Source organism: Pelodiscus sinensis, unplaced genomic scaffold (genome assembly GCF_049634645.1).
Source record: "Pelodiscus sinensis isolate JC-2024 unplaced genomic scaffold, ASM4963464v1 ctg86, whole genome shotgun sequence".
Taxonomy (NCBI): Eukaryota; Metazoa; Chordata; order Testudines; family Trionychidae; genus Pelodiscus; species Pelodiscus sinensis.
In genome coordinates this window covers 62032-89299 of record NW_027465973.1, presented here as the reverse complement: position 1 = coordinate 89299, position 27268 = coordinate 62032, and the positions used below count along the sequence as shown (strand labels likewise).

The 27268-nt window shown below is 62.6% G+C and overlaps 2 protein-coding genes across 2 annotated transcripts; both read right to left on the bottom strand.

The window, feature by feature from the left end:
- Positions 1-400: 400 nt before the first annotated feature.
- Positions 401-13972, bottom strand: LOC102447982 (cytohesin-2). The gene is made up of 12 exons (XM_075917485.1): positions 13814-13972; positions 11373-11520; positions 11175-11241; positions 10832-10950; positions 10291-10371; positions 9888-10000; positions 8468-8616; positions 8220-8331; positions 5384-5460; positions 4966-5037; positions 3035-3189; positions 401-2720 (listed from the first exon to the last, which is right to left on the bottom strand). The coding sequence occupies exons 1-12, from the start codon at positions 13830-13832 to the stop codon at positions 2633-2635; spliced, it is 1200 nt and encodes a 399-aa protein (XP_075773600.1). The 5' UTR covers positions 13833-13972; the 3' UTR covers positions 401-2632.
- A 4753-nt stretch (positions 13973-18725) lies between these two features.
- LOC142825585 (ATP-sensitive inward rectifier potassium channel 14-like) lies at positions 18726-24627 on the bottom strand. Its single transcript, XM_075917484.1, has 3 exons — positions 24199-24627; positions 19831-20560; positions 18726-19287 (listed from the first exon to the last, which is right to left on the bottom strand). Exons 1-3 carry the CDS (start codon positions 24222-24224, stop codon positions 18748-18750), a joined length of 1296 nt encoding a protein of 431 aa, XP_075773599.1. The 5' UTR covers positions 24225-24627; the 3' UTR covers positions 18726-18747.
- Between the last annotated feature and the right edge of the window lie 2641 nt (positions 24628-27268).

Sequence of the window (27268 nt, the reverse complement as noted above, 5' to 3'; positions counted from 1 at the left end):
CTGCCCGCGAGTCCTTGCTTCCAACGCGCCCAACTGCCCCCAGGCGGATGGAGCCCGGCGGCAGCCCGGGGTCCCTGTGTAAAGAGCCCCCCAGTCCTGCGCCCGGCTGGAGGTAGCACAGACGTCCGGAGATGAGCTAAGGGCTGAGCAGGGCCCACAGTCACCTGGGCCAGAAGCCGCCGGTCTCATCCAGCCACCCTCCCCCCGCACCCTGGCTCCCCGCCCTTCCGCTCTTACCACTGGGCACCACTCCCTTCCCCGCGCCACGGCAGAACCAGCAGGCCTGGCTCCCCAAACAAGGTTTAAGGTGCCAGATGTTGGGTGCCCCCCCCTTGCTGTCCTGGGTGTTTGGTGCCCACTGGGTCCCCCCACCTGCCCCCCAGCAGCGCCCGGCCTGTACTCAAGGCGGTAGTGTTTTAATCCCGTTGAAAGTCAGAGCCATCAAATCCTTAAATAATAATTACAAAACCCGGAACCCGCCCTGGAATCCCACGGTGGGCACAGGATTGGGGCCAGCCCCCCTCTGTCCAGACCCGCGCCAGGGCGGGGTGAGATCCCCGCGCCGGCAGGAGGCAGCAAGGCCGGGGGGCCCCGGCGTGGGAGACGATGGGGCGCATTGCTGTGATCCCGTGCCCGCTGGGAGCTGTTGGTCCCGAGGGCGGTCGCCCCGTGCTGCTCCCAGCAGACCTGCGGCAGCTGATCCACAAAGGCAGGGGGGGGAGACGGGGGGGGGGACAGGAGCCGGTGGAGCAGGGTAGCCCCCCATTAGCTGTTCCGGCAGCTCGCGGCCGACTTCCCGGCGGGAGGGTAATCAGAAGGACGGGATTCCACATCTGGAAAGCAAATAGCCTTCCCTTGTGTGTGTGTGTGGGGGGGGGGAAGCGTTCTCCAGCCCCCCCATCTGTAGTGGGTGCTGCTGGAGCCTAGAGGGGGGGTGCCTGGAAATGGAGGGGTTCCAGCCCCACCCCCTGCGCTCTAGGCCCAGTTGTGCGTGCGTAGGGGTGGGGGTGTCTAAGTGTCAGGTATGGAGGGGCTGGGGGTGGCTAAAATCCCCTTGCACAGTCTGCCCCGAGGAAGGAAGAACTCCATGCTGGCAGCTAGGGGGCGCTGCAGGAGGCCAGACATGGCGGGAGCACAGACTCATGGGTAAATTCCTAGCCCCTGAGGCTGAGGTGGGGGGGGTCTCTGGGGTTGCCAGGCAATAGCTTATTGCACCCTGGCGCTGATTAGTGTAAACGGGAGCTTAGGGGCAGACAGCAAAAATCCCCAGCCCCATGAAGGAAAAGTGCTGAGGAGCTGAGTCAGTCAAGGTCAATCCAGAGTCAGTTACGTTTGCAATGGGGGCAAGGCCCGATTCTAACCTAGGGGCCTCAGGATCAATCCGGAGTCACTCCCCATTGCAATAGGGACAGGGTTGGATTCCGCTCTCTGCTCCGCCGGGGTGAATCCGGAGTCACTCCCCATTGCAATAGGGACAGGGTTGGATTCCGATCTCTGCTCCCCCGGGGTGAATCCGGAGTCACTCCCCATTGCAATAGAGACAGGGTTGGATTCCAATCTCTGCTCCCCCGGGGTGAATCCGGAGTCACTCCCCATTGCAATAGAGACAGGGTTGGATTCCGCTCTCTGCTCTGCCGGGGTGAATCCGGAGTCACTCCCCATTGCAATAGAGACAGGGTTGGATTCCGCTCTCTGCTCTGCCGGGGTGAATCCGGAGTCACTCCCCATTGCAATAGGGACAGGGTTGGATTCCGATCTCTGCTCCCCCGGGGTGAATCCGGAGTCACTCCCCATTGCAATAGGGACAGGGTTGGATTCCAATCTCTGCTCCCCCGGGGTGAATCCGGAGTCACTCCCCATTGCAATAGAGACAGGGTTGGATTCCGCTCTCTGCTCTGACGGGGTGAATCCGGAGTCACTCCCCATTGCAATAGAGACAGGGTTGGATTCCGCTCTCTGCTCTGCCGGGGTGAATCCGGAGTCACTCCCCATTGCAATAGAGACAGGGTTGGATTCCGCTCTCTGCTCTGCCGGGGTGAATCCGGAGTCACTCCCCATTGCAATAGGGACAGGGTTGGATTCCAATCTCTGCTCCCCCGGGGTGAATCCGGAGTCACTCCCCATTGCAATAGAGACAGGGTTGGATTCCAATCTCTGCTCCCCCGGGGTGAATCCGGAGTCACTCCCCATTGCAATAGGGACAGGGTTGGATTCCGCTCTCTGCTCCCCCGGGGTGAATCCGGAGTCACTCCCCATTGCAATAGGGACAGGGTTGGATTCCGATCTCTGCTCCCCCAGGGTGAATCCGGAGTCACTCCTGACTGGAACCTGCGGCAAGGTCCTCAGCCCGTGATATGGCTGAGCCCCCCTTTCTCCAGGCGCAGCCTCCCCCCAGGAAGGGAGGGGTCTGCTGGTCCCTGGCACCAGGGGCTCCTGGGGAGGGGGCTGCAGGGGGAGGGACGAGTCAGAAGTCTGAGCCGGCTGGTGGTGCACACAGGTGCTGGGGAAGGGGAAGCTGGTCTGTCTGTCTGTCTGTCCGTGGCAGGGCCCCCCGGCTCGGGGGGGTGTCAGTCTCAGTGGCCCCCAAGGGGGCGGAGTGGGAGGGTGCAGAAAGGCAGCCGGCCGGCCGGGCTCACGCCTGCTCCTGTTTCTTCTTGACCGAGATGCGTTTCTTGCGGGCGGCCAGCATCTCGTAGAAGGGGTCCACGCTGACAGCGGCCCTGGGGAGAGCGGGGCATTAGGGGGGGCGGGGGTCCCCGAGGGGGAGGCTAAGTCAGAGCTCCGGCTTTGGGGTAGAGTCATCCCATGAGGGCCCCATGGCTCATGTACCATCACTGGACAGGCCTCCCCTCCCCCAACTGGGGCGGACCAGACCTCGTCCCCCCCATCTGTTCTCACCTCCCCCTGTCAGGAGCTGGAATCACCAACCCCTCCCCCTCCCCCCCCCCCCCCGATACGCTGGGCAGGGGCTGGGAGCCAGGACTCCTGGGTTCTCTCCCGGAGAGGGGACGGGTGGGGGGGGGGTGCAACTCACTTGATGGATTTGATCCACTCGTCCTTCTCCTCCTGCGTGGGGGCGGAGATCCGATAGACCATGTGGTTCCCTTCCACCACCCGCCCGTCGGCCTCCGTCTTGCAGGCCTTGATGAGCTGGCCCTTGTTGTTGGGAATGTAGAGCTCAAAGCAGTTCTGGGGGGGGAGGAGAGACAGAATCAGTCACGGGTCACACCCAGCGACGAGCCCCCCCCACCTCCCGCGGCAACTCAGCTCAGATATGCTTGAAAGGAAAAGCCAAGAGCTGGGAGCGAGATACGGGACAATACGGGCCCAGCACGGTACCGGGGAGGGACAGATGGATGGAGGCGTACGGAGGGATAGAGGGAGGGATGATGGAGGCGTGCGGAGGGAGGGAGGGAGGGAGGGAGGGTGTGTGGATGGAGGGAGGAAGGGACGCGTGGAGGGAGGGATGGTGGAGGTTTGCAGAGGGAGGGAGGGAAGGATGATGGAGGTGTGCGGAGGGACAGAGGGAGGGGCGTGGAGGGAGGGAGAGATGATGGAGGCGTGCGGAGGGACGATGGAGGCGTGCGGAGGGACGGAGGAAGGGGCATGCGGAGGGAGGGAGGGATGATGGAGGCGTGCGGAGGGAGGGAGGGAGGGAGGAAGGGGCGTGCGGAGGGACGGAGGGATGATGGAGGCGTGCGGAGGGAGGGAGGAAGGGGCGTGCGGAGGGAGGGAGGGATGATGGAGGCGTGCGGAGGGAGGGAGGAAGGGGCGTGCGGAGGGAGGGAGGGATGATGGGGGCGTGCGGAGGGAGGGAGGAAGGGGCGTGCGGAGGGACGGAGGGATGATGGAGGCGTGCGGAGGGAGGGAGGAAGGGGCGTGCGGAGGGAGGGAGGGATGATGGAGGCGTGCGGAGGGAGGGAGGGATGATGGGGGCGTGCGGAGGGAGGGAGGGATGATGGGGGCGTGCGGAGGGAGGGAGGGAGGGAGGAAGGGGCGTGCGGAGGGACGGAGGGATGATGGAGGCGTGCGGAGGGAGGGAGGAAGGGGCGTGCGGAGGGACGGAGGGATGATGGAGGCGTGCGGAGGGAGGGAGGAAGGGGCGTGCGGAGGGAGGGAGGGATGATGGAGGCGTGCGGAGGGAGGGAGGGATGATGGGGGCGTGCGGAGGGAGGGAGGGATGATGGGGGCGTGCGGAGGGAGGGAGGGAGGAAGGGGCGTGCGGAGGGACGGAGGGATGATGGAGGTGGGAGGGAGGGAGGAAGGGGCGGAGGGAGGGAGGGATGTAGGTGTGTTGATGGATGGAGGAAGGGACGCGTGGAGGGAGGGATGATGGAGGTTTGCAGAGGGAGGGACGGAGGGACGATGGAGGCGTGCGGAGGGACGATGGAGGCGTGCGGAGGGACGATGGAGGCGTGCGGAGGGAGGGAGGGATGATGGAGGCGTGCGGAGGGAGGGATGATGGAGGCGTGCAGAGGGAGGCGTGCGGAGGGACGATGGAGGCGTGCGGAGGGACGATGGAGGCGTGCGGAGGGACGATGGAGGCGTGCGGAGGGACGATGGAGGCGTGCGGAGGGACGATGGAGGCGTGCGGAGGGACGATGGAGGCGTGCGGAGGGAGGAAGGGAGGGACGATGGAGGCGTGCGGAGGGAGGGAGGGAGGGACGATGGAGGCGTGCGGAGGGAGGGAGGGAGGGAGGGAGGGAGGGACGATGGAGGCGTGCGGAGGGAGGGAGGGAGGGACGATGGAGGCGTGCGGAGGGAGGGAGGGAGGGGCGTGCGGAGGAAGGGAGGGAGGGACGATGGAGGCGTGCGGAGGGAGGGAGGGCAGGTGACAGGCCGCACAGCTACAAGAGAAAACAAGGAGGGAGGCGCCGAAGGGCAAGGAGTGGGCTGGCAACAGACAGACAAGGGCCACGGGGACAGAGCAGGGGACGGGGGGAGGGACCGGGGCGCTGCCCTCACCGGCTTGCGGGGATCTTCCACCTCCCGGATGCTCAGGTTCTCTAGTGGGATGATCCCTCGCGGCTCCTTGTCCTGAGCGAGGAACAAAGCCGGAGTGAGGGGGGACCGGCTTGGCCTGCGGAACTCCCCACCCTGGCTGTGGGGCCTAGTGGGAAGAGCAGGCCCTGGGCCTGAGAGGGGGAGGGGAAGAACCCACCCAAGTCCTGGCAGGGGCTGCCTGTGGGGTCCTGCGCGACCCCTGAGAGATCGGGGGTGGGGGCTCCCCCGAGGCGATTCCACCACTGACCACTAGGGGATGCCTGGGTTTTCCTTTGAGGCGGAGGCTCTAGGCATTGTCAGAGCCCAGATACCGGGGTAGATGGGCCTGAGGGGCAGATACCAGCCCACAAGGGCTCCGGAGGCGGGGGGCGGGGCTCACCGTGGTGTACTCGAAATAGTACAGGCAGTTGTCAGTCAGAATGAACCAGCGTCTTTTCCACGTTTTCACGCGCCCGCCTGTAGGGGAAACAGAGATGGGGGGGGGGGGGGGTCAGTGGCAGCCGGGAAGGGGAGCAATCGACTCTGCTGGCCTGGTCCACCTGGGGGCAGTGAGAGACAAGGACCCGGCCTGGCCAAGGGCAGGCCAAGATGGATACGGCGCCCCCAGCCGGGCATGGGGAGGGGCGATTTCAAGCACAAGACCCACGCGGTGTCCCTGGGCTCTGAGCCTGCCATAGCGCTGCCAAGGGAGAGGGGATGAAGCCTGAGAAACTGGTGTCACTCACCGAACTCCCCTCCCAGAGCTGGGGGGAGAACCCAGGAGTCCTGGCCCCCAGCCCCCTCCTGCTCCAACCACTAGGCCCCACTCCCCTCCCTGAGCCGGGGAGAGAACCCAGGAGTCCTGGCCCCCAGCCCCCTCCTGCTCTAACCACTAGGCCCCACTCCCCTCCCTGAGCCGGGGAGAGGAGCCAGGAGTCCTGGCCCCCAGCCCCCTCCTACTCTAACCACTAAGCCCCACTCCCCTCCCAGAGCTGGGGAGAGAAGCCAGGAGTCCTGGCCCCCAGCCGCCTCCTACTCTAACCACTAGGCCCCACTCCCCTCCCAGAGCAGGGGAGAGAAGCCAGGAGTCCTGGCCCCCAGCCGCCTCCTACTCTAACCACTAGGCCCCACTCCCGTCCCAGAGCCAGGGAGAGAAGCCAGGAGTCCTGGCCCCCAGCCCCCTCCTACTCTAACCACTAGGCCCCACTCCCGTCCCAGAGCCAGGGAGAGAAGCCAGGAGTCCTGGCCCCCAGCCGCCTCCTACTCTAACCACTAGGCCCCACTCCCCTCCCAGAGCCAGGGAGAGAAGCCAGGAGTCCTGGCCCCCAGCCGCCTCCTACTCTAACCACTAGGCCCCACTCCCCTCCCAGAGCCGGGGAGAGAACCCAGGAAGCTCCCAGCACCCACTGCTATAATCCCTAAGACCTACTTGAGGGGAGGGGGGACCCCCGTGGAGACAAAGCCCAATCTGGGACCATTGCTGGGGTGCAGCTGACGACCCCCTTCCCCTCAAGCAGCCAGACCCCCCCCCCCAGCCAATTCAAATGCTTCGCAGGATTGGAGGGGGGGGGGGCAGATTTCTACCCCAGTGATCTGGCTCCAATGGGACGAGACGTTACTTGGGCCCCCCCCATCCCCGCTCTGTTACCTACCTCCTGGGGAGGGACGGTGAGACCCGAGAGCAAGTGGCATCAGCGGCGAGGGAGTGGGGGGGCCGTGGGGGGCCGTGGAGGGAAGGAGTGGGGGGGAGGGGAGGAAAACGGGGGAGGGAGAGAAAGAAAGAGGGGAGCGGGGAAGAGAAGAGAGAAGAGAGAGAAAGAGGAAAAATCAGTTACATCAACGTGAGGAGGAAAAACACGGTCAAACCAACCCCCTGCCGCAGGGATGGGAGCTGGGGGGAGGTGGGGGGGGGGGGAGCAGGCTTGGGGAGGAAGGAATGAGTTTTTGCTGGCGGGGGTCATGGGGGTTTGATACATGGGGGGAGGGGGGGCTCTACACCCGCCCTGGGGCAGAGATGCATTAGAACCCAGGAGTCCTGGCTCCCAGCAGCGCCCCCCTGTCCCTCCAGCTCTAACCACTAGACCCCACTCTTCTCAGAGATCCCAGGAGTCCTGGCTCCCAGCAGCACCCCCCTCTGACCAATAGGCCTCCCTCCCCTCTCCCCTGCCCTGGGAGAGGACTCCTGCTCGCCCCCTAGAGGCAGCCTGAGGGTCCGGCCTCCAGCAAGGCCGGCTCAGGTCTGTACCCACTTCCACGCCCCCCCCCCCCCCCCCCGGTCCCCACAGCTCTCTCCCGCTGACTCAGCCTAGGACCTCCCGGCCTAGAGAACATGCCCCCCATCCTGCTTGCTCCAGCTCCCCCCCCCCCGTGACCCCCAGACCCCCTATCCTGGGCCTCAACCTGAGGAGAAAGTCAGACCGTGGCGTCCTCACAAACCCCGTCCTCACCCTTCATGGCCCCGCTAGTCGGGAGGACTCTACCTCCAAACTTGGGGGGGGGGGGGGGGAACTGGGGTCCCAGCTGTCTTAAAGGTGGGGAGTAGCATGGGGGGCAGGAGCTCCCCCTATTGCTGTGCAGCCCCCCACCACCCGGAATCTCAGCCGTGGGGGGATCGGGGGGAGATGCCCTCAAAAGCCCCAGTGGGGAAGGCAGCAGAGACGCATTCAGGTGGCCGGGCCAAGGCCCAGCTAGTGGGGTAGGGAGAGACACGTGACTGAGGTGTGTGGAGGGATGGAGAGGAGGAGACCTGGCCAAGGCCGGGTGTCAGAGGGGGTGGGGTCACGGGGGACCCAGGAGTCCTGGGTGAGGCTGGGAGTGTGGGGGGAACAAAGCTAGGAACCCTCGCCAGAGCCAGGTGGCCGGGGACAGGGGCAGACCCCAAGCCAAGAGTCCTGGCCAAAGGTGGGCACGGGGAGAGGAACACCAGGAGCTGGAGCGGAGGCTGGGCGGTGGGAGACAGACTTGGGGGGGGGGGGGGGGGGGGGAGAGTTCTAGCTGACACTGATGGGGTGAGAGCCGGGGGGCCCAGGAGCCCGTGCTGAGGCTAGCTGGGGGGGGGGGGGAAGAGGGGGTCTCTGGAGCTGCGGAAGGAGGGTGGGTGCTCTGAGGACACAGTGAGGGGTCGGTGGGACACAGAGAGAGGAGAGCGCAGAGGCATGCAGAGATCGCGGGGGGGGGAGCGGCGGAGGGGAGGGGGGAGGTTGGGGGGGAGGGGCTTCGGGAGGTCCCGCTCTCACCCAGCTTAAGCAGCCAGCCCTCCCGGTCGGGGTTGAAGAACGTGTGGGTCAGGTCGTTCCCGTCGTCCTCGGGGATCTTGAACGGCTCGTTCCGGATACTGTCATACAGGTTCTGGGGGGCGAGGGGCGGAGTCACCCACGAGCCATGCCCCGCCCAGGGGTGGGGCCAGAATGAGGCCACGCCCCTTCCACCACCTCGCCCCGAGGTTAGCCCCAGCTCTCTCCCCCAGCCCCGGGCCCGGCCTCACCCGCAGCAGCTCCTCAGGCAGGTCGCCCCCGTCGTTGATGCCGCGGTTCATGGTGATGAAGCGTTCCACCGTGGGCTTGTCCCGCACGTTGGGGTTGTGCAGGCTGGTGTTGAGCATGATGACGGCGAAGGAGAGGACGTAGCAGGTGTCTGGGGGAGAAGGGAGGTCGGTTGGCAGGAAATGACCCGCTAGGCCAGGGTGGGGAACCTCAGGAGCGGGGGCCAGACGCGGTCCCTGGATCCAGCCCTCAGAGGCTTAGGGATCCCCCCGAGCATTGGGGTGCTCCACCCCCCCACTGGAGAGAGGCCACCCTGAGGTCCAGGCAAGAGCCCTGGAGGGACGTGGACTGTTTACAACTTCAAGAAAAAGGACGGTGTGAAATAGAAGAACCGTGTGTGCGCTGAGGGTGAAGGAGGAGGCAACGTTCCCAGATAAGGAGGGACAAGGGAGAGACCTAGTCAAGGACACTCCATTATTTCAGAATTGGGTGGTGTAAGCAGGACGCCCCCAAGATCTGTCGTGAGAACACCCGAAGAAGGTGTTTAATACATCACAAGTATTAAAAGCAATATTTAAATGGATAATTAACAATCTAAATCTAATCCTTAACCCAATTTAGGAGCCTAATTCTTAATCCAATTTAACACACACACACATACACATCCCACCCGGACCCGGACTGTGTGTCTCCCCCGAGAGGTTATATACCACACCATTTTGCCCCACGAGTGGGAGTCCATCAATTCGGCATATTGGGGTGACGTGCACGTCGGACGTGCCTCAACCAAATTAACCAACATTACCTGGGGTCTGGCCAGCCCCAGGGGGTGAGTGGGATGTGTATGTGTGTGTGTGTTAAATTGGATTAAGAATTAGGCTCCTAAATTGGGTTAAGGATTAGATTTAGATTGTTAATTATCCATTTAAATATTGCTTTTAATGCCTTTTAATTACTAATTACTAGATCACACACACACACAGCTTTTAAAACTGCTTCTGAATTGCTCACAATAAAACTTGTTAAAGATACAGCTTGTCTCCTGTGGGTCTCTTGTTCTGTGAGCCGGTTATACTGTACGACCAGGAGCCCTGTCTGCCCGCGAGCAGCAGCAGCGCCCCCTTGTGACAGGTGCAAACTCTACCAGGAAGGCCCCCGCCCCGGCACTGGTGTGGGAGGGGGATGTGGGAGGCAGCTTTCGCCTCAGTCGGGGGCCACGTCAGTGAGGGTTTGATTTGGAGTTTTGCTGCTTCTCGCTTGTATGCGGCCCCCGAGTGAGGCGAGAGTCCACACCACTGTCCCAGAGCCAGAAGAACCCAGGAGTCCTGGCTCCCAGTGCCCCCCCAACACCACCCTGCTCTAACCACTAGCCCCCGCTCCCCTTCCTGCCCAGGGAGAGCCCAGGCATGGGCCCCACGGTACCTGTGCACTGGAAGACGCCGGGGTTGCAGAGACAGTAGCGCTGGGCAAAGGCCTCCATCATGCGGTCAATTTTCTGGGCCTCCCCGGGCAGGCGGAAGCTCCACAGGAACTGCCTGTGGGGGACGGGGGGCATGTAAGTGGGGGCCCCACCAGCCTCCCCATTACTGGAATAAAGGGGAGGGTGAACTGCCCCCCAACCCCCTCCCCCAGCTCCTCCAGCCCCCTAAACCTTCCCACCCTCCCTCCGCCCCCCCTTCCCGCAAAACGTCCCCCCCTGCAAATTCCCCTGCCTCAGCTTCCTCCCCCAGGTCCCTCTTCCCTCCAAACTTCCCCCTCCCCCTCTCTTCTCCCAAACCTTCCTCCTGCAGATCCCCCTCCCCCCCCCCGCCCGGCCCCGGCTCACCTGAGGGCCTGCACCAGGTTGAGGTCGGTGAACTCATGCAGGTCGACGAAGGCGTGCAGCACGGCAATGTTAAACTCCTCCCTGCGGGGGCGGGGCCAAGGGAGAGGTCAGAGCGAATCCCCTCCCATGCTCCTCTCTGGCTGCCCCCTCCCCATCAGAGAGAACAGCATCCCTGTCTCTGCCCACAGGCCTGCCCCGCCCCCTGAGCTAGTCCTCTATGGCCCCGCCCTCTGCAGTCCCCCATAGCCACATCCCTAAGTCACCAGGTAGTCCCCAATGGCCCCACCCTCCAGCTAATAATCTCCAATGGCCCCGCCCCCTCAGCTAGTCTCCAACCCTCCTGGATAGCCCCGCCCCCTCATGTCTTCCCAGGTAGTCCCCAATGGCCCCACCCTCCAGCTAATCTCCAATGGCCCCGCCCCCTCAGCTAGTCTCCAACCCTCCTGGATAGCCCCGCCCCATCCTATCTCCCCAGGTAGTCCCCGATGGCCCCTCCCCCCCGTGATGGCTCCTCCCCTCCCCGTTGGCCCCGCCCCCTCACCTCTCCCCCAGGTAGTCGCCGATGGCCGTCTTGTTGAGCCCCTCGCCCTTGTAGAGGAAGCGGGCGATCTCCTCGGGCGTGTTGTGCAGCAGTTCGTTCTCCACCAGGAACTGGATCCCCTGTGAGGCGGAGAGAACGGAGCTGGGAGCCCTGGGACAGACCCCGCCCGGCTCCCAACCCCCTGCCCAGGTATCACCTTCCCCTGGGGGAACTGACACTCATGGAGGGAAAGAACCCAGGAGTCCTGGCTCCCAGCCCCGCCCCCTGCTTTACCCACGACACCCCAGCTCCTCCCAGGCGCAGAGCGAGAAGCCAGGAGCCCCGGCACCCACCCGCTTCCTACCTTTTTAGGGTCCATGTTGAATTTCTTGCGGCCCATCCCCATCTTCCGGTTCCTCTGGAGGGTTTTGCTGTGGGTTGGATGGGGAATAACCACATGGTTCAGCACTTGCAACAGCCCCGGCAGCGCCCATGGAGGGGCAGGGGCTGGGTAACGGGGACCCCTCGCCTGGCGCTGGGGGGGGTTCAGCACGTTCGTTACCTGCCCTCATTCGCCTCCAGCCCTTCCACCTCATTCATGGCCTCGCTCAGCTCATCTCTCAGCCGCTGGATTTCCACCAGCAGCTCTTGTTTCCGCCGCCGGATGTTCTCCAGCTCCAGCCGCTCCTCGGGGGTCAGGTCCGGGGGCACTGAGATGGAGGTCACAGGTTAGCCTGATGCGGGAGCTCCCCTGCTCTAGGAGCGAGAGAGAAACTGGGGTGTGTGTGTGAATGGGTCTCGACTTTCCAGTGACAGACACCTGCAGCGTGAGGGGGATATGGGAGTGTTTGTACAGGGGTAAACAGTGAGGTGGCAGCTTCAAAAAGATCTCAGCAAACTAAGCAACTGGGCATCAAAATGGCAATTGAAATGTAATGCTGATAAATGTAAAGTAATGCACATTGGGGGAAAAAAATCCCAATTACACATACAATATGATGAGGATTAATTTAGCTACAACTACTCAACAGAGATCTTGGAGTCATTGTAGACAGATCTCTGAAAACATCCACGCAGTGTGCAGCGGCCGTCAAACAAGCAAACAGAATGTTAGGAATCATTAAAAAAGGGATAGAGAGTAAGACAGAGAATATCTTATTGCCTCTGAAGAAATCCATGGGGTGCCCACATCTTGAATACCGAGTAGAGATGTGGTCACCTCATCTCAGATTGGCATTTGAAAAGGTTCGGAAAAGGGCATAAAAAATGATGAGGGGTTCGGAACGGATCCCATACAAAGAGAGATTAAAAAGACTGGGACTTTTCAGCTTGGAAAAGAGGAGACTGAGGGGGGATAGGACAGAGGTCTATACAATCATGAGTGGTGTGCAGAAAGTGAATAAGGAAAAGTCATTTACTTGTTCCCATAACATAAGAACTAGGGGTCATCAAATGAAATGAGTAGGTAGCAGGTTTAAACCAAACAAAAGGAAGTTTGTCTTCATGCAGCGCACAACCTGTGGAACTCCTTGACAGAGGATGTTGTGAAGACCAGGACTCTAACAGGGTTCAAAAAAGAACTAGATCAATTCATGAAGGAAGGCCTAGCAATGGCTATTAGCTAGGGTGGGTAGGGATGGTGTCCCTCGTCTCCATTCGCCAGAGGCTGGGGGATCACTGGATGATTCCCTGTTCCCTTCACTCTCTCTGGGGCCCCTGGCACTGGCCACTGTTGGCAGAGAGGACGCTGGGCTGGTTGGACCTTTGGTCTGTCCCAGTCTGGCCATTCTGATGTTCTTATCTCCTGCCCACTGCAGAGACGCGGCTGCAGACGTGGGGTGCGGCCGGGGAGCCCTGCGCTGTGGCTATTCCCTGCCTCCCCAGGCCCACACGGAGCAGTGTCGCTGACGTGCAGAATCTGGGCACGTTCCCGGCCGTAGCCCTGGCTTTGAGGCCCCGAGCGCAGGGCGGGCTGACTGCCCCGGGACGTCCCAGGAGCCCGGCTCCGGGCTACTGTTCACTCGGAGTTCGGGCCCCCGGATCGGGCCCCCGCTGCACATGGGTCTGTCACTTGGATCCTGTCGGCCCGCGGGGAGCCCCGGCCTGGATCGGGGCCCCGGCGCCAGGGGCTGCAGGACAGAGAACAAAGCCCCTGCCCCCAGGAGCTCCCAGAGCCGTCGGGGGCGGGGCCAGCAGCATGTCGGAGGGAGGGGCCTGCCAAGGACCCGGCCCCTGCCTCTGATTGGCCAGAACAGGGAGTCAACGGGGAGGAGCTGCAAGGGAGGGTGGACAATAATGGTTGAGTCCAACACCCCCCATCCTCATAGGGAATCAATGGTTCAGCCCAGCCCCTTCCTCCCACCTCCCCCAATAAGGCAGCCTAGTCTCCATTATGGACAGCAACTCCCCCAACCCTAATGGTACAGCCCAACTCCCCCAACCCTAATGGTTCTGACCACGGTCCCTATTAAAGGAGGGAATGGTACAGCCCCGCCAGTTCCCCCATCAGCAACAGAATGGTACAGCCCACACACCCCTACAAAGGAGGGAAAAGGTTCTGCCCAACTCCCCTCCGCTCCCCCATGGGGGAGGAAATGGTTCAACCCAGCCCCCCGCCCATAAGGGAAGGAATGGAACAACCCAACCCTCTCCTCATTCCCCATCTGGAAGGAAATGGTTCATCCCAACCCTGTCCTCAATGCCTCCTACCCCCCCATTAGGGAGGAATGGTACAACCCATCTCTACACGAGAAAAGGGCAACATACCCATTGGGGTGGAATGGTTCAGGCCACACACCCCCCCTTCAAGGGGAGGGATGGTACAGCCCTGCCACCTCCCCACCAGCAAGAGAATGGTACAGCCCACATACCCCACAAAGGAGGGAGTGGTTCAGCCCAGACCAACCCCGCCCCCTGGGAGTGGACGGTTCCACCCCCCTCGCCAGCAGTGAATGGGTGTGTCCCTGCTCCCCCTCTGAAAGTGGTACAGCCTTAGGCCCCTACCATAGACTCCGTCCTCCATGGCGTCCGCAGCGGTCGCTGGGCTGCTCCGGCCCAGGGCAGGTCTCGTCTGCGCTGCCGCGTCGGTGGCGGCTTCCTCCTCCCGCAGCCGCCCGGCCTGGCACTGCGGGGGAACGTCCCGCCTCCTTCCCCAGGACCAGCCAACGGGGGAGCGGGGGTCCGAGAAACACCACCCCTCCCGCTAAGGACAACCAATGGGAGGAGAAGACTCCCGTCTGAACCCGTCAGATTTTAAGATTGATAGCCAGGTCAACCAATGGGCACCAGAGGGTTGATTAAAACCCGACCCAGCTGTGAGATTGAAATATAGCTCGTCCAATGAGACGCACAAGGAGTACGACAGCCGGCCTTACCAGTAATTGACATCCAGTTCGACCAATCAATGACTGAGAATCCAACACACCTCCCTGTGATTATAGTGACAGCTCAAGCAGCCAATGAAAGTCCGAACAGCCACAGTCGCTCCCTCCTTGGCTGTCAATCACTGTGAATAATGGACAAACTAGCCAATAGGAGACTGAAGCGCCCTTCCCTGGCCTCGCCCTGACTGTGCTCAGGGGACAGAGGTGAAAGAACAGGCCGTTGCTAGGGGCCGGCTGGGGCTTGGCCGTTACTAAGGGGCCAAGGTGATGAATAATTAATCGAGTCTCATGAATATTAATAAGATATTTATTTATATTCAACTCCTCAGGTGGCAGGCCCCTCCCCCCCATGCAGGGCCCCTGGGATGCCCCACGGCTGGACACACGGACACGGACACACGGACACACGGACACACACGGACACATGGACACGGACACGGACACGGACACACGGACACACACGGACACACGGACACGGACACACGGACACACACGGACACACAGACACACAGACACACACGGACACACACGGACACACAGACACACGGACACACGGACACGGGGACACATGGACACACGGACACACGGACACGGACACACGGACACACGGACACATGGAAATGGACACACGGACACATGGACACACACGGACACACGGACACACGGACACAGACATGGACACACACAGACACACGGACACACGGACACACACGGACATGGACACACACGGACACACGGACACGGACATGGACACACACGGACACACACGCACACACACGGACACACGGACACAGACATGGACACACACGGACACACGGACACGGACACACACGGACACACGGACACAGACATGGATACACACAGACACGGGGACATACGGACACATGGACACACGGGCACAAGGACACACGGACACACACGGACATGGACACACACGGACACACGGACACGGACACACGGACACACGGACACGGACACACACGGACATGGACACACACGGACACACGGACACACGGACACGGACACACACGGACACACACGGACACACAGACACACGGACACACGGACACAGACATGGACACACACGGACACACGGACACGGACACACACGGACACACGGACACACGGACACAGACATGGATACACACAGACACGGGGACATACGGACACATGGACACACGGGCACAAGGACACACGGACACACACACAGATGCACACAGACAGGGACACACAGACATGCACAAACATGGATCCACACACACACGGACGCTGACACACACACATACACACATGGTCACACACTCGCATACACACACTAGGACATACGGGACACACACACACACACGTGGCTTCCCCTGAGGGTCACCTCCACCTACCCCAGCTCCCAGTGCTGGGCTGGCAGGGGCTGTGGGTCAGGAGTGAGGGGCACCAGTAGGGCTGGGGAGGGAGCCCAGGGCTGGGCTGGCAGGGGCTGTGGGTCGGGAGTGAGGGGCACCAGTAGGGCTGGGGAGGAAGCCCAGGGCTGGGCTGGCAGGGGCCGTGGGTCGGGAGTGAGGGGCACCGGCAGGGCTGGGGAGGGAGCCCAGGGCTGGGCTGGCAGGGGCTGTGGGTCGGGAGTGAGGGGCACCGGTAGGGCTGGGGGGGAGCCCAGGGCTGGGCTGGCAGGGGCTGTGGGTCGGGAGTGAGGGGCACCGGTAGGGCTGGGGAGGGAGCCCAGGGCTGGGCTGGCATGGGCTGTGGGTCGGGAGTGAGGGGCACCGGTAGGGCTGGGGGGGAGCCCAGGGCTGGGCTGGCAGGGGCTGTGGGTCGGGAGTGAGGGGCACCGGTAGGGCTGGGGGGGAGCCCAGGGCTGGGCTGGCAGGGGCTGTGGGTCGGGAGTGAGGGGCACCGGCAGGGCAGCTGCACAAGGTCTGCCTGGCACACACTGTGCCCCAGACCAGGGGCCCTGCCAAGCCCCGTGGCCCTGACGACGAGGGGACGGACCTCGGATGCCCGGGAATGGCGTTAGCAGCTGGGGAGGGCAGGCTGGGCGGGGGGGGGGGGGCAGGCATCTGGCTGCGTCCCTCCTCCACTAATCCCCATCTGTGATCTCTTGCCCTTGGGCTCAGGGGGGTGGCAGAGCGGGGGAAGGGCCGGATTCGGCCTCTCCCCAACCCAGGGTCAATCCAGAGTGGGCCCTGGAGCATAATGGCCCGGATCAGACTGCACGGCCCCCCCTGCCCTCCAGGCCGGCCTATCCTCTATCTCATGACCCACGATTAGGGGCTCTTGAGGGGTTATTTTGGGCCTCCCCCTTATCACCAGGACAAGGTGTCAGCAGAGCCACTGGTGACAGCACCGCACCTTCGAGAGCACAGTCACATACACCCCCCCACACTCTACACACTCTGCCCCATGGCAGCCTGGGCTGGGGGGAGGGGGCTTAGCCCAGGCTGGGGGGCAGGCAGGGATGGGGAGGAAGCCAGGCTGGGCCTGGGAGGGGACACTAGAAGTCCGCGCTGTCCCCACCGTGGCTGCCGTTCAGTGGCTGGGTTTAGGGAGTGAAACTTTGCCAAGCTCCCACGGGGATCAGGTTGGACCCGCTGTGCTTGGCCTCCTCCAGAATCCCTCCATCCAGACCCATCCTGTTCCCTGATGGACTCCTCCTCCAGTAATTTATTGTGTTCTTATTGGGACCCTGTTACACCTTGGGCCTTGCCACCGTCCCCTGGCAAGGAGTTCCACAGGTTGACAGTGAAGAAACGCATTGCTCTGCTGTGTTTTAAACCCGCTGCCTAGAACTCTAATGGGGCGACCTTGTGTTCTGTCAGCCAAGGAGTAAATTCCTCAGGTTTTCCACACCGGTCGTGATTTTCTAGACCTTGAATGTCTGCCTCTACCCTCTAGTCATTTTGGGAAAGTCCCCATCTTGGTAATCTCTCCTCACGCAGAAGCTGCGCCTTACCTCCGAGTCATTTCGGATGCCCTGTTTATGCCTTTCCCAATCGATCTTTTTTTTAAGAATGGGGTGAACACATCTGAATGATTGCCAATTTCCGGTGAGCTTTTCCCCCGACCCCTGCGCACCGAGCGGATGTTTTCAGGGAACTATCTACACAAGCATCCCAAGCTCTCGCTCTTGTGTGGGAACAGCTATTTCAGACCCCACCGCTTTTGTATCGGTAGCTGGGATTCAGTTTTTCCACGTGCGTCACCGAATTCCACCTGCCCTCGTGTCACCCCCTCGCCCAGGCCTGTGAGGCCCCCTTGTCGCGCTGTGCGGCCTGCTGTGCGCTTGAGGAACTTGAGTAATTGTGTGTCCTTGGCAAATTTTGCCACCTCCCCGGTCACCCCGGATCGTTTCTGAAGAGCGGCCCCAATGGAGCTCCCCTGTTCGTTCCTGCCCTTCCTTTCCTGAGCCTCTAAGGATCCTTCAGTTACCGGAAAGACAAGTCCCTCACCCCGCCGCCCTCTGCTGAGGAGCAAACTCCCTGCCCCCAAGGCAAAGTGGGGAGTAACTCAAATTCGGGTGCAGCTAAGAGCGGCTGCTGGAGCCAGGGTTCTGAGCAGAGCTTTAGTGTGAAATGCAGGATGCCCCGTCCCCCCAGCCGCCCCAGAACCCACCCCACTGCCCTTCCTTGAGGACAGCCCTTATCCTGCCTAGGCCACTCCAAATTGGGGGGGCTATAGCCCCCCCCCAGCCCTACTAAACTGGCACTCCCCAGCTAGCCTCCCTCCACCCCCCATCCATCCCACCTCCCCACCCCAGCCAGCCCCCGGGCAATGCGCTCTCGGAAAGGGATTTTGTGCTGACTATTTTGTGCCTGGGCCAGGGCAGAGCCCACCAGATGCAGGGTTGGGGGGGAGGGGAAGGGAGGGTCCTTGCCTAGGTGTTCTGGGGGACAGCTTTGGCTGGCGGAGTTGGGGCTACCTGGGGGAGCAGGCTTGGCTGATGGGGTGAGGAGTCCGGGGGGGGGTGACCCACCCAACCCCATTCACCACCCAATAATCAGACGGGTCCAATTTCCCTCTGCAAAGCCTTTTTATTCCCATGTCACTTTGGGGCTGCTTGGGGGAGACGGATGGGTGGACAGATGGACAGGCAGGGGCAGGATCGGCTCAGTTCCGCTGGGGCTGCTCCTTCCATCCCAGCCCCCTGCTTGCAAAGCTCCCTGCACTGCGGGGCTTATGACACACAGCTGCTCTGCAGGCTTCCCTGCCAGCAGGGGGCCTCACGCTCGGCTGCCCTCTACGGACCCTCCTTCCTGGGTGGAGCCTGAGCCCCTCAGCTGGGGGAGTACCCCCCCAAGAACCCACCCCCAGGATTTGCCCCCAGAACTGTCCCCCCAAGAAACCACCCCCCCAAGAATTGCCCCCAGATCCCCAGAGCTGTGCCTGTAACTCCCAACAGTTGAGCCCCAAACCCACCCATGAGCCAGCCCCAACCCATAAGGGACCTGTCCCCCCACCCCTTCCAAAACCCAGACTCCCCCCCAACTCACCCGCCCCAGGACCTGGTCCCCCAACCCCTCCCCCTCCAGCCATCCCTCCGGGCCCCCTCCTCCGTGGCCACCGTCACGTCTCCAGGTCCCTGGGGCCACCCGTGGCACCTTCGTCCCGTGCCGCCGGCCGCTGCCCTCCTCCGCCTCCTCCCCCCCCTCGGGGCGGGGGGCCAGCTCGTTGAGGTAGCAGAGGGTGGCGCGGGCTGGGCCGGGGCGCTGCTGGCCCAGCTCCTGGGCGCTGCAGCGGGGGGTGCCGGGCACGGGGTAGGTGCGGTGGAAGTGGCGGAAGTCGACCTGGTGGCGCCCGCGGCGGCGGCGGGCCAGGACGGGGGGCGAAGCGGTGGCCCCAGCGCAGCTCGCCCGGCAGGTAGGAGGTGCGGCACTGCGTGGTCATGGCCGTGGCCTCCACCATGCCCTCCAAGATGGCCACCAGCTCGAAGTCGGCCCGGGCCAGCTGGGCCGGCCCCAGCCGGTAGAAGGGGCTGTCGGCGTCGATCTGGTGCACCACGGTGAGCGGCGACACCAGGAAGAGGCGGTCGGTGCCGCTGTCGAAGCCCACGTCCACGTCCCGCTGGTCCAGGGGCAGGAGCTCGCCCTCGGGGGTCATGCGGGGCTGGTGGGGGGTGGCGACGGGGTGTAAGTGGGGCCACCCCCGCCAGCCCCCCCGCCCCACCGCAGCCACTGGAGACATATCCCTGTCCCGCTTCGGCCCCCACTCCCCTCCTAGGGCTGCGGAGAGAACCCAGGAGTCCTGGCTCCCAGCCCCTCAACGGCTCTAACCACTAGGCCCCACTCCCCTCCCAGAGCCAGAGAGAGAACCCAGGAGTCCCGGCTCCCAGCCCCTCACGGCTCTAACCACTAGGCCCCGCTCCCTCCCCAGAGCCAGAGAGAGAACCCAGGAGTCCTGGCTCCCAGCCCCCTCATGGCTCTAACCACTAGACCCCGCTCCCTTCCCAGAGCCAGAGAGAGAACCCAGGAGTCCTGGCTCCCAGACCCTCATGGCTCTAACCACTAGACCCCGCTCCCTCCCCAGAGCCAGGGAGAGAACCCAGGAGTCCTGGCTCCCAGCTCCAACCACTGGACCTTACTCCCCTCCCAGAGCCCACCTCCCTCTTCCCCCAGTCCTCCCCCCCCCGCCCCGCCCCGCGTCTCCCACCTGCAGCAGCTGGGCGCGGACGTGGGCCTCCACCAGGTGGCTGTGGCGCAGGTTGGCCACGCGCCACATGAGGCAGAGCTTGCCGTCCCGCAGGGCCACCACGGCGCAGCGGCTGAAGAGCAGCGTCTGGTTGCGCTTCTTGGGCTTGGCCATCTTGGCCACCAGGGCGCCCAGCAGGAAGGCGTCCAGCAGGCCGCCGGCCAGGCACTGCAGCGCCACGGCCAGCACGGCGGCCGGGCACTCCTCCGTCACGCTGCGGGCCCCGTACCCGATGGACGTCTGGGTCTCCAGCGAGAGGAGGAAGGCCCCCAGCAGGCCGGAGAGCTCGGTGAAGCAGGGCGGGCGGGGGGCGGGCGCGGGCCCCAGGTCGCCGTGCAGGGCGGCCAGCAGCCAGAAGGCCAGGCCGAAGAGCAGCCAGGAGAGCAGGGAGGCCAGGCAGAAGAACAGGACCAGCCAGCGCCAGCGGGCGTCCACGCAGGTGGTGAACAGGTCGTCCAGGTAGCGCTGGCTTTGCGCCTCCAGGTTGAGGAACTCCACCTCGCAGCGCCCGTCCTTCCTCACCAAGCGGCTGCGGCGGGCGGGCGGCCCCGGCTCCCCCCCTGCCGCCTCCTCGTCCCGCAGCGGCTCCGGAGCCATGGCCCTGGGCACCCCCCGCTCCAGAGCCTCAGCGGGCACGGGGGGGGGACAGCGGCTGACGGCACCGCAGGACAGCAGCGGGGCTCTTCCCGTCCTGGAGATGGGGGGAGAGAGAGAGAGACGGACAGGCAGGAGTGAGGAGAGGGAGTCATGGGGCACGGTGTCCCACTCCCCCAGATCAACCCCATGGGCCCATCTACCCCGGTATCCTGTCTCCTCTTGCCCCCCTCGGATCAGCCCCACGGGCCCATCTACCCCGGTATCCTGCCTCCTCTTGCCCCCCTCGGATCAGCCCCACGGGCCCATCTACCCCGGTATCCTGCCTCCTCTTGTCCCTCTCGGATCAGCCCCACGGGCCCATCTACCCCGGTATCCTGCCTCCTCTTGTCCCCCTCGGATCAGCCCCACGGGCCCATCTACCCCGGTATCCTGCCTCCTCTTGTCCCCTTCGGATCAGCCCCACGGGCCCATCTACCCCAGTATCCTGCCTCCTCTTGTCCCCCTCGGATCAGCCCCATGGGCCTATCTACCCCAGTATCCTGCCTCCTCTTGTCCCCTTCGGATCAGCCCCACAGGCCCATCTACCCTGGTATCCTGCCTGCTCCCTGCCCTGGGATCAGCCCCATCTGTCACAGCCCAGACTTTGTGAAAACTGGCCTGTGACTAGGACTCTGCATCGCGTGAAGATGCATTACGCAAAACAGGCCACATAACCACCCCAAGTTCTAGTTACACTCGGCCGGGTCTGTATCATTCCCGCCTGCGAAGCGAGAAACGTGACGGGTGGCTCTGTTTGTCGTGGTCAATCTGCTTTGCGTCCTAGCCAGTCTCCACATCTGTCTTCCCGTGTGTCCGTCCGTGAGCTCGTCTGTTCCAGGACTCCTCCTAAGCGGTCCGAGCGAGGACCACCAAATGGGGCAGGCAGCTTCCTCCACTTCGAACGTAAGGCAAGGCCAGGCTCTGGCGGTGGCCGGACCATGGGACGTGCCTGGAATGGGACTGTGTCCCATCATCAGAATGGAAGGGGTGTGACAGCAGGGGCAGTTCTACCCAGCCCAGGGAGCAGCCGCTGGCCGGAAGCACGGCTCCCGCCACCCCGGCCTGCCCCAAGGAGCAGCTGCCGGCCGCAGTGTGGGGCTGGCTCTGGACCTGGGCACCGCTGGGTGAGTCTTCGAGGGTATGTCTACACTAGCTCATTAATTCCAGCTAGATAGGCAAATCAGGGTTGCAAATGAAGCCTGGGATTTAAATATCCCGGGTTTTATTTGCATGTTCCCGTCCGGCCGCCATTTTTAAACCCCCCCTTAGTCCGAACGAACTGCCCACGGCTACACACGGCAGTTTAAAGTTAATCCAAACTAAGTCCTTAGTTCGGATTCACTGTTACTCCTCATTCCACTAAGGACTTAGCTCGGATTAACTTGAAACTGCTGCGTGTGGCCGTGGGCAGTTCGTTCGGACTAAGGGGGATTTAAAAATGGGGGCCGGACGGGAACATGCAAATAAAGCCCGTGATATTTAAATCCTCGGCTTCATTTGCAACTCTGGTTCCCTGATTTGCCTACCTAGCTCGAATTAACGACCTAGTGTAGACATACCCCTAGTGTGCTAGTGAGAGTCGTTACTGAACCGCTGGAGAAATTTAATGGCGCTGTGATTACACCAATAGTCGTCTGTCCTGTGAGCCCGGACGGTGGTTGGTCCTAGAAAGACATGTGACCATAGCACCGGGTCCTGGGATCCGTCTTGACCCTGGGATTTTTCCGTGGCGTTGGGGAATGTAGAACAAAAGATTCCCGCCCCAGGGGAAAGTCCATTTGAACCATGGGACTCCATCAGGCCTTGGTCTTCTGCTGGCCTTGGGAACTGCCTGGCTCCCCCCGAAGAGAGGCAAAGCAGCTGCAGAGCAAGTCAGAGTAAAACCCAGCTCTGAGGTGCAGCTTTTCCCGCGGTAAGAACAGCTGTTTGGGGTAAGAATTTGCACGTGGCACGTTTCTTAGTGGATTCGAACGACTGATGTGGGTGGTTTTGGTTTGGTTTCATATAGGAACTTGTTTTGATCTGGCTGTGTTCACCCACAACCATTGAAATCCTTCCGCCGAACGGGATAAAACACTGTTGTTTATTATCAGGCCTGGTGTAAATAGTTGTGACAAGGGCAGGGGAGAACCACTGTGCACGTCTCTCTTGCACGGATAACAAGAGCTCGCCTACGCGTTTTCTCTTGGGGGCAACTCTAAATCGGGGTCATCATTCTCTCCCCTCCCCCCCAGTGCGGCCACTGGACTCTCCACCCCCCGGTGACCCGCCATTGGCCTCCTGTCCCCTGCCCCACACAGGGGATCCCGCCCATTGGCCTCCATCCCCTGACCTATCCACTGGATCCCTCTTCCCCCAGCCCCTCCCATTGGCTCCTGGAGCCCCCCTACTTCCCTGCCCCAGCTCCCGTCACCAGCCAGCTGCCTGCCTCATCCCACCATCCCCATCGCCCCCAACCAGCCACCCCACATCCAGCCACCCCTCCATTCAGCCTCCCCCATCCATCTGCTGGCTCCACATGCACCTCATCTGTACAGCCAATCACTCTGCCCTCAACTTTCAAACCCTCCATCCGGCCATCCCCCACCCCTCCTCTCCCTGCCCCTCTGTCCATCCCCCCTCCCCTCCTCTCCCTGCCCCTTCCTTCATCCCCCCCCCTCCCTGCCCCTCTGTCCATCCCCCCACCCCCCTCTCCCTGCCCCTCTGTCCATCCCCCCACCCTCCTCTCCCTGCCCCACCCTCCATCCCCACCCCCCTCTCCCTGCCCCTCTGTCCATCCCCACCCCCCTCTCCCTGCCCCTCTGTCCATCCCCCCTCCCCCCCCTGCCCCTTCCTTCATCCCCCACCCCCCCTCTCCCTGCCCCTCCCTCCATCCCCCCCTCCCTGCCCCTCTGTCCATCCCCCCCACCCCCCTCACCCTGCCCCTTCCTTCATCCCCCAACCCCCTCTCCCTGCCCCTCCCTCCATCCCCCCCTCCCTGCCCCTCTGTCCATCCCCCCACCCCCCTCTCCCTGCCCCTCTGTCCATCCCCCCACCCTCCTCTCCCTGCCCCACCCTCCATCCCCACCCCCCTCTCCCTGCCCCTCTGTCCATCCCCACCCCCCTCTCCCTGCCCCTCTGTCCATCCCCCCACCCCTCCTCTCCCTGCCCCACCCTCCATCCCCACCCCCCTCTCCCTGCCCCTCTGTCCATCCCCCCACCCCTCCTCTCCCTGCCCCACCCTCCATCCCCACCCCCCTCTCCCTGCCCCTCTGTCCATCCCCCCACCCCTCCTCTCCCTGCCCCACCCTCCATCCCCAACCCCCCTCCCTGCCCCTCTGTCCATCCCCCCACCCCTCCTCTCCCTGCCCCACCCTCCATCCCCACCCCCCTCTCCCTGCCCCTCTGTCCATCCCCCCACCCCTCCTCTCCCTGCCCCTCCCTCCATCCCCACCCCCCTCTCCCTGCCCCTCCCTCCATCCCCACCCCCCTCACCTCTGTCTCTCTTGGGCATCCGTGCCTACCTGGTCCTTGGGGGGTCCCCTTGTCATCTCCTGCGGGCAGCCCCCAAGCCGACCCCCTCCTGAGGGGATGGCCTTGGGCAGGGGTACTGGGGGCAGGATGCCCAAGGAATGGAGCCAGCCCCAGTGCCCCAGCCCCGCCCCCAGTTCCACTGCCCCAGGTCCCCGTGGTGGCCAGGCCAGGATCCCTTACCCGTCCGAGACCAGCCCGTCCCGCATCTCTCCGCCGCGCCGAGTCCTCCCGCGCCAGCCCTCCACCTCCCCACTTCCCCCTCGCCCCTGCCGGGCTCGAGCGCCCTTCCCCTCGCTGGAGCCGCGGGGTCTGGCTGGGTCTCCCGGTCACACGCGCTGCCCCCCGCACGCTCCCACGTGGGTGCTGCAGACACTTGGCCCCGGGCCCAGCCCTGGGGTGAGCTGGCAGGGGGAGGTGAGGGGGTGCAGGCCGGGGCGCTGCCAGGGTCCACTCCAGCTTGAGCGGGTTTCTGCCAGGCTCCAGCTGGAGTCCGGTTCTCGGGTCACTGACAGGAGTGAATGTGGAGAAAGAAAGAAAGAAAGAAAGAAAGAAAGAAAGAAAGAAAGAAAGAAAGAAAGAAAGAAAGAAAGAAAGAAAGAAAGAAAGAAAGGAATTGGGGACAGGAAAAGAAAGGGAATAGATAGAAAGAAGTAATAAAGGTAGGATGGAAAAGTAGGTATTTCTTTCTTTCTTTCTTTCTTTCTTTCTTTCTTTCTTTCTTTCTTTCTTTCTTTCTTTCTTTCTTTCTTTCTTTCTTTCTTTCCCAACCACCCCTCTTCTTTCTTCCTTCCATACACCCTTTCTCCTCCCCACAGTCTCTTGCTCTCTCTGATCCAGCTGCTGCTCCGGCCACCCAGCTGATCGCACAAGGGGTGATCAATGGATGGAAAATGCTCCCAGGGGACGGGCTGCCTCCTGCATCCGCGAATCGTCCTGGACAGCCTGGGATCGATGGGCCGTAGCCTGGCAGCAGGAGGCCTCTGGGGTGCGACATGGGGGGCGCTGGTTAGATGGGACCCCTTGCCTGGCACTGGGATGTGGCTCCTCTCGGGTGGGGCGCAGGGGTCGGGAATACGGGACCCCTCGTCTGGCGCTGGGACCGCAGCCCCTCTGGGGTGGGCCCAGGGAATACTGAGGCCAAGAAAGGCTCCTGGCCGCCTTTCTCTCTTCCTCTGCCCCTCGGGAGTTGACTCCAGCCGGAGCCAGGCCGGCGCCCGTATCTGCTCCCACTCGTGCACGACTCCTTGCACGACAGGACCAAGAATTCGTGCAAGGCCCTAGACAGCTGCAGGCTGCTGTCTCCCTCCCATGGACAGGTGGAAGGTTGCCAGCCCCAGGGTGGGGGGTGGGGTGTGTGGGGAGCTTCCCCCTTCTCTGTCCTGCGTCCCATGTCCTCAGGGGAGGGGGCTGGGGTTACCTCCCCCCTGCAGAGAGGGAGCTCATGGGAGTTGTAGTTTTAGTTTGGAAAAGGGGACTGGGCTGAAGCGGAGCCCGGCTCCCCTTTGTACCTCTTGCCCCCTCCCCCTACAACATCTCCACCCTCTACAGGTCCCCACCCCCTGCACCCCCTCGCCCTCTGCAGCCCCCCCATGCTCATACAGACCCCCTCCCCCTACAGTCCCCCATGCCCATACAGCCCCACCCCATCCCCCTAAAGACCGCCATGCCATTACAGCCCCACCCCCTCCCCCTACAGCTCCCCATGCCCATACAGCCCCACCCCAGCTCCCTCCCCCTACAGCGCTCCATCCCCTACAGCCTCCCCCCTCCCATGCTCATACATCTGCCCATAGTCTGGCCAGGCTGCTAGGAGATTGCAGGGGGACCCTGCAATAACAAACCAGCGTGTACAGTCCCTTGCTCCCAAAGAACCTGCAGTAACCAAGCCGCGGGCGGGAGACCCTACCATAACAACCCAAAAGCTCAAGCACCACCCTCCGCCCTCCCGGAGTAGGAAACCAGTCTGGGTGCAAACCCAGGCTCCTGAGAGACCCGACCGTGACAAATAATCTGTGAGCAACGCCTGTGCTTCTGAGCAACCCTACAATAATCAGCCACTCTGGGAGTGAGTCCAGCAGTTCCGAGACCCTACAAGAACACCAGAGGGCGCACTCAAGAGCCCCCAGAAAACCTCTTCCAAAATAATATTTCCACACAAGCCAGGGTCCGCTTTCAAGCCTGCAGCCGTTTTATTACGAACGTTACAACGGCCCCTGTATTACAGTCACACGCCAGTGAGGGCAATGCTGGCCTGGACAGGGTTAACTACTTCTCTGAGCAGCGGGGGTCGGGGTGTTACAGGTGCCCGGATGAGTCATTATCATACCCCCCCTCCCCTATTAACGCAACAGTGGGCGAGGGTCAGGACCTCCAAAGGCAGCACATTTCGAGCAGAGCAGTTACCATAGCACGTGGCTGACCTGCGGAACTCCATGACACATGATACTGCAGAAGCTCAAGCGCGAAGCAGGACTCGGGCGAGGAGCAGACATTTATTACGAGTATCATTTATCCTCCCGGTTGCCATAATGCCTGGGAGACCCTCCCCCCACTATGGTGCCAGGCGCTATAGAGTCACTAAGCTAATCGTATGGACCCTGAACACTTCCCGCATCCTACCAACAGCGCTACAAGGCAGCTATCAATAATGGGATGGGAATATGCTTTAGTCAGTGACTAGTATTGTAAGGGGGACAGGGGGCTGTTCTGCTGCATGCTGCACGCACTGCAATCAGAACTGGGACTCCCATTATGTTGCGCATGACAGATTTCCCGCCCCCGCCATGAGATTAGCACCCCCCATTATGCCAGGTGTGCACAGACCCCCCCATCCCTGACCAAGATCAGTCTCCCCCCATCACACACAGACCCGCCCCCGCCTCCTCAGTGAGAGTCGGTCCTCGACTGTGGCGCTCACGGACGATTCTCCCCGTGGTCCAGATGGGGAAACTGAGGCACGGCAGGAGGCCGCGACTGTCCCAAGTGAGAGGAGGGAAACCTGTGGCAGGTTCTGGAAGGGCAGCGCAGACCCGGGCCAGGACCCACACCATAATCCAGCCTCGCCTCGCTGCCATCCCCAAAATACCAAGATATCAGGGTCACATCCGGATCCAAGGTCCCGGTGTGACCCTATCATTAGTCATAATAATTATTCATTATTAATTAATTAATTAGTTAGTTAACCTAGGGCTCCCCTGCCCCAGGCTGGGGTTTGCCCAGCCCTAAGGCATGGTCTCTCTGGGATGGGCAC

What these genes read in the sequence shown, in the direction of transcription:
- LOC102447982 (XM_075917485.1), bottom strand. An exon ending in TGGAAGATCCCCGCAAGCCG is followed by an intron (nt 3,190 to 4,965) that starts GTGAGGGCAGCG and finishes CTCCCCCCCCAG; the next exon opens with AACTGCTTTGAGCTCTACAT. An exon ending in GAGTGGATCAAATCCATCAA is followed by an intron (nt 2,721 to 3,034) that starts GTGAGTTGCACC and finishes CGCTCTCCCCAG; the next exon opens with GGCCGCTGTCAGCGTGGACC.
- LOC142825585 (XM_075917484.1), bottom strand. Translation starts at nt 24,224, where the DNA reads ATGCGGGACGGGCTGGTCTCGGACGG. An exon ending in GACGGGCTGGTCTCGGACGG is followed by an intron (nt 20,561 to 24,198) that starts GTAAGGGATCCT and finishes CCCCATCTCCAG; the next exon opens with GACGGGAAGAGCCCCGCTGC. An exon ending in TCCGCGCCCAGCTGCTGCAG is followed by an intron (nt 19,288 to 19,830) that starts GTGGGAGACGCG and finishes ACCCCCCACCAG; the next exon opens with CCCCGCATGACCCCCGAGGG.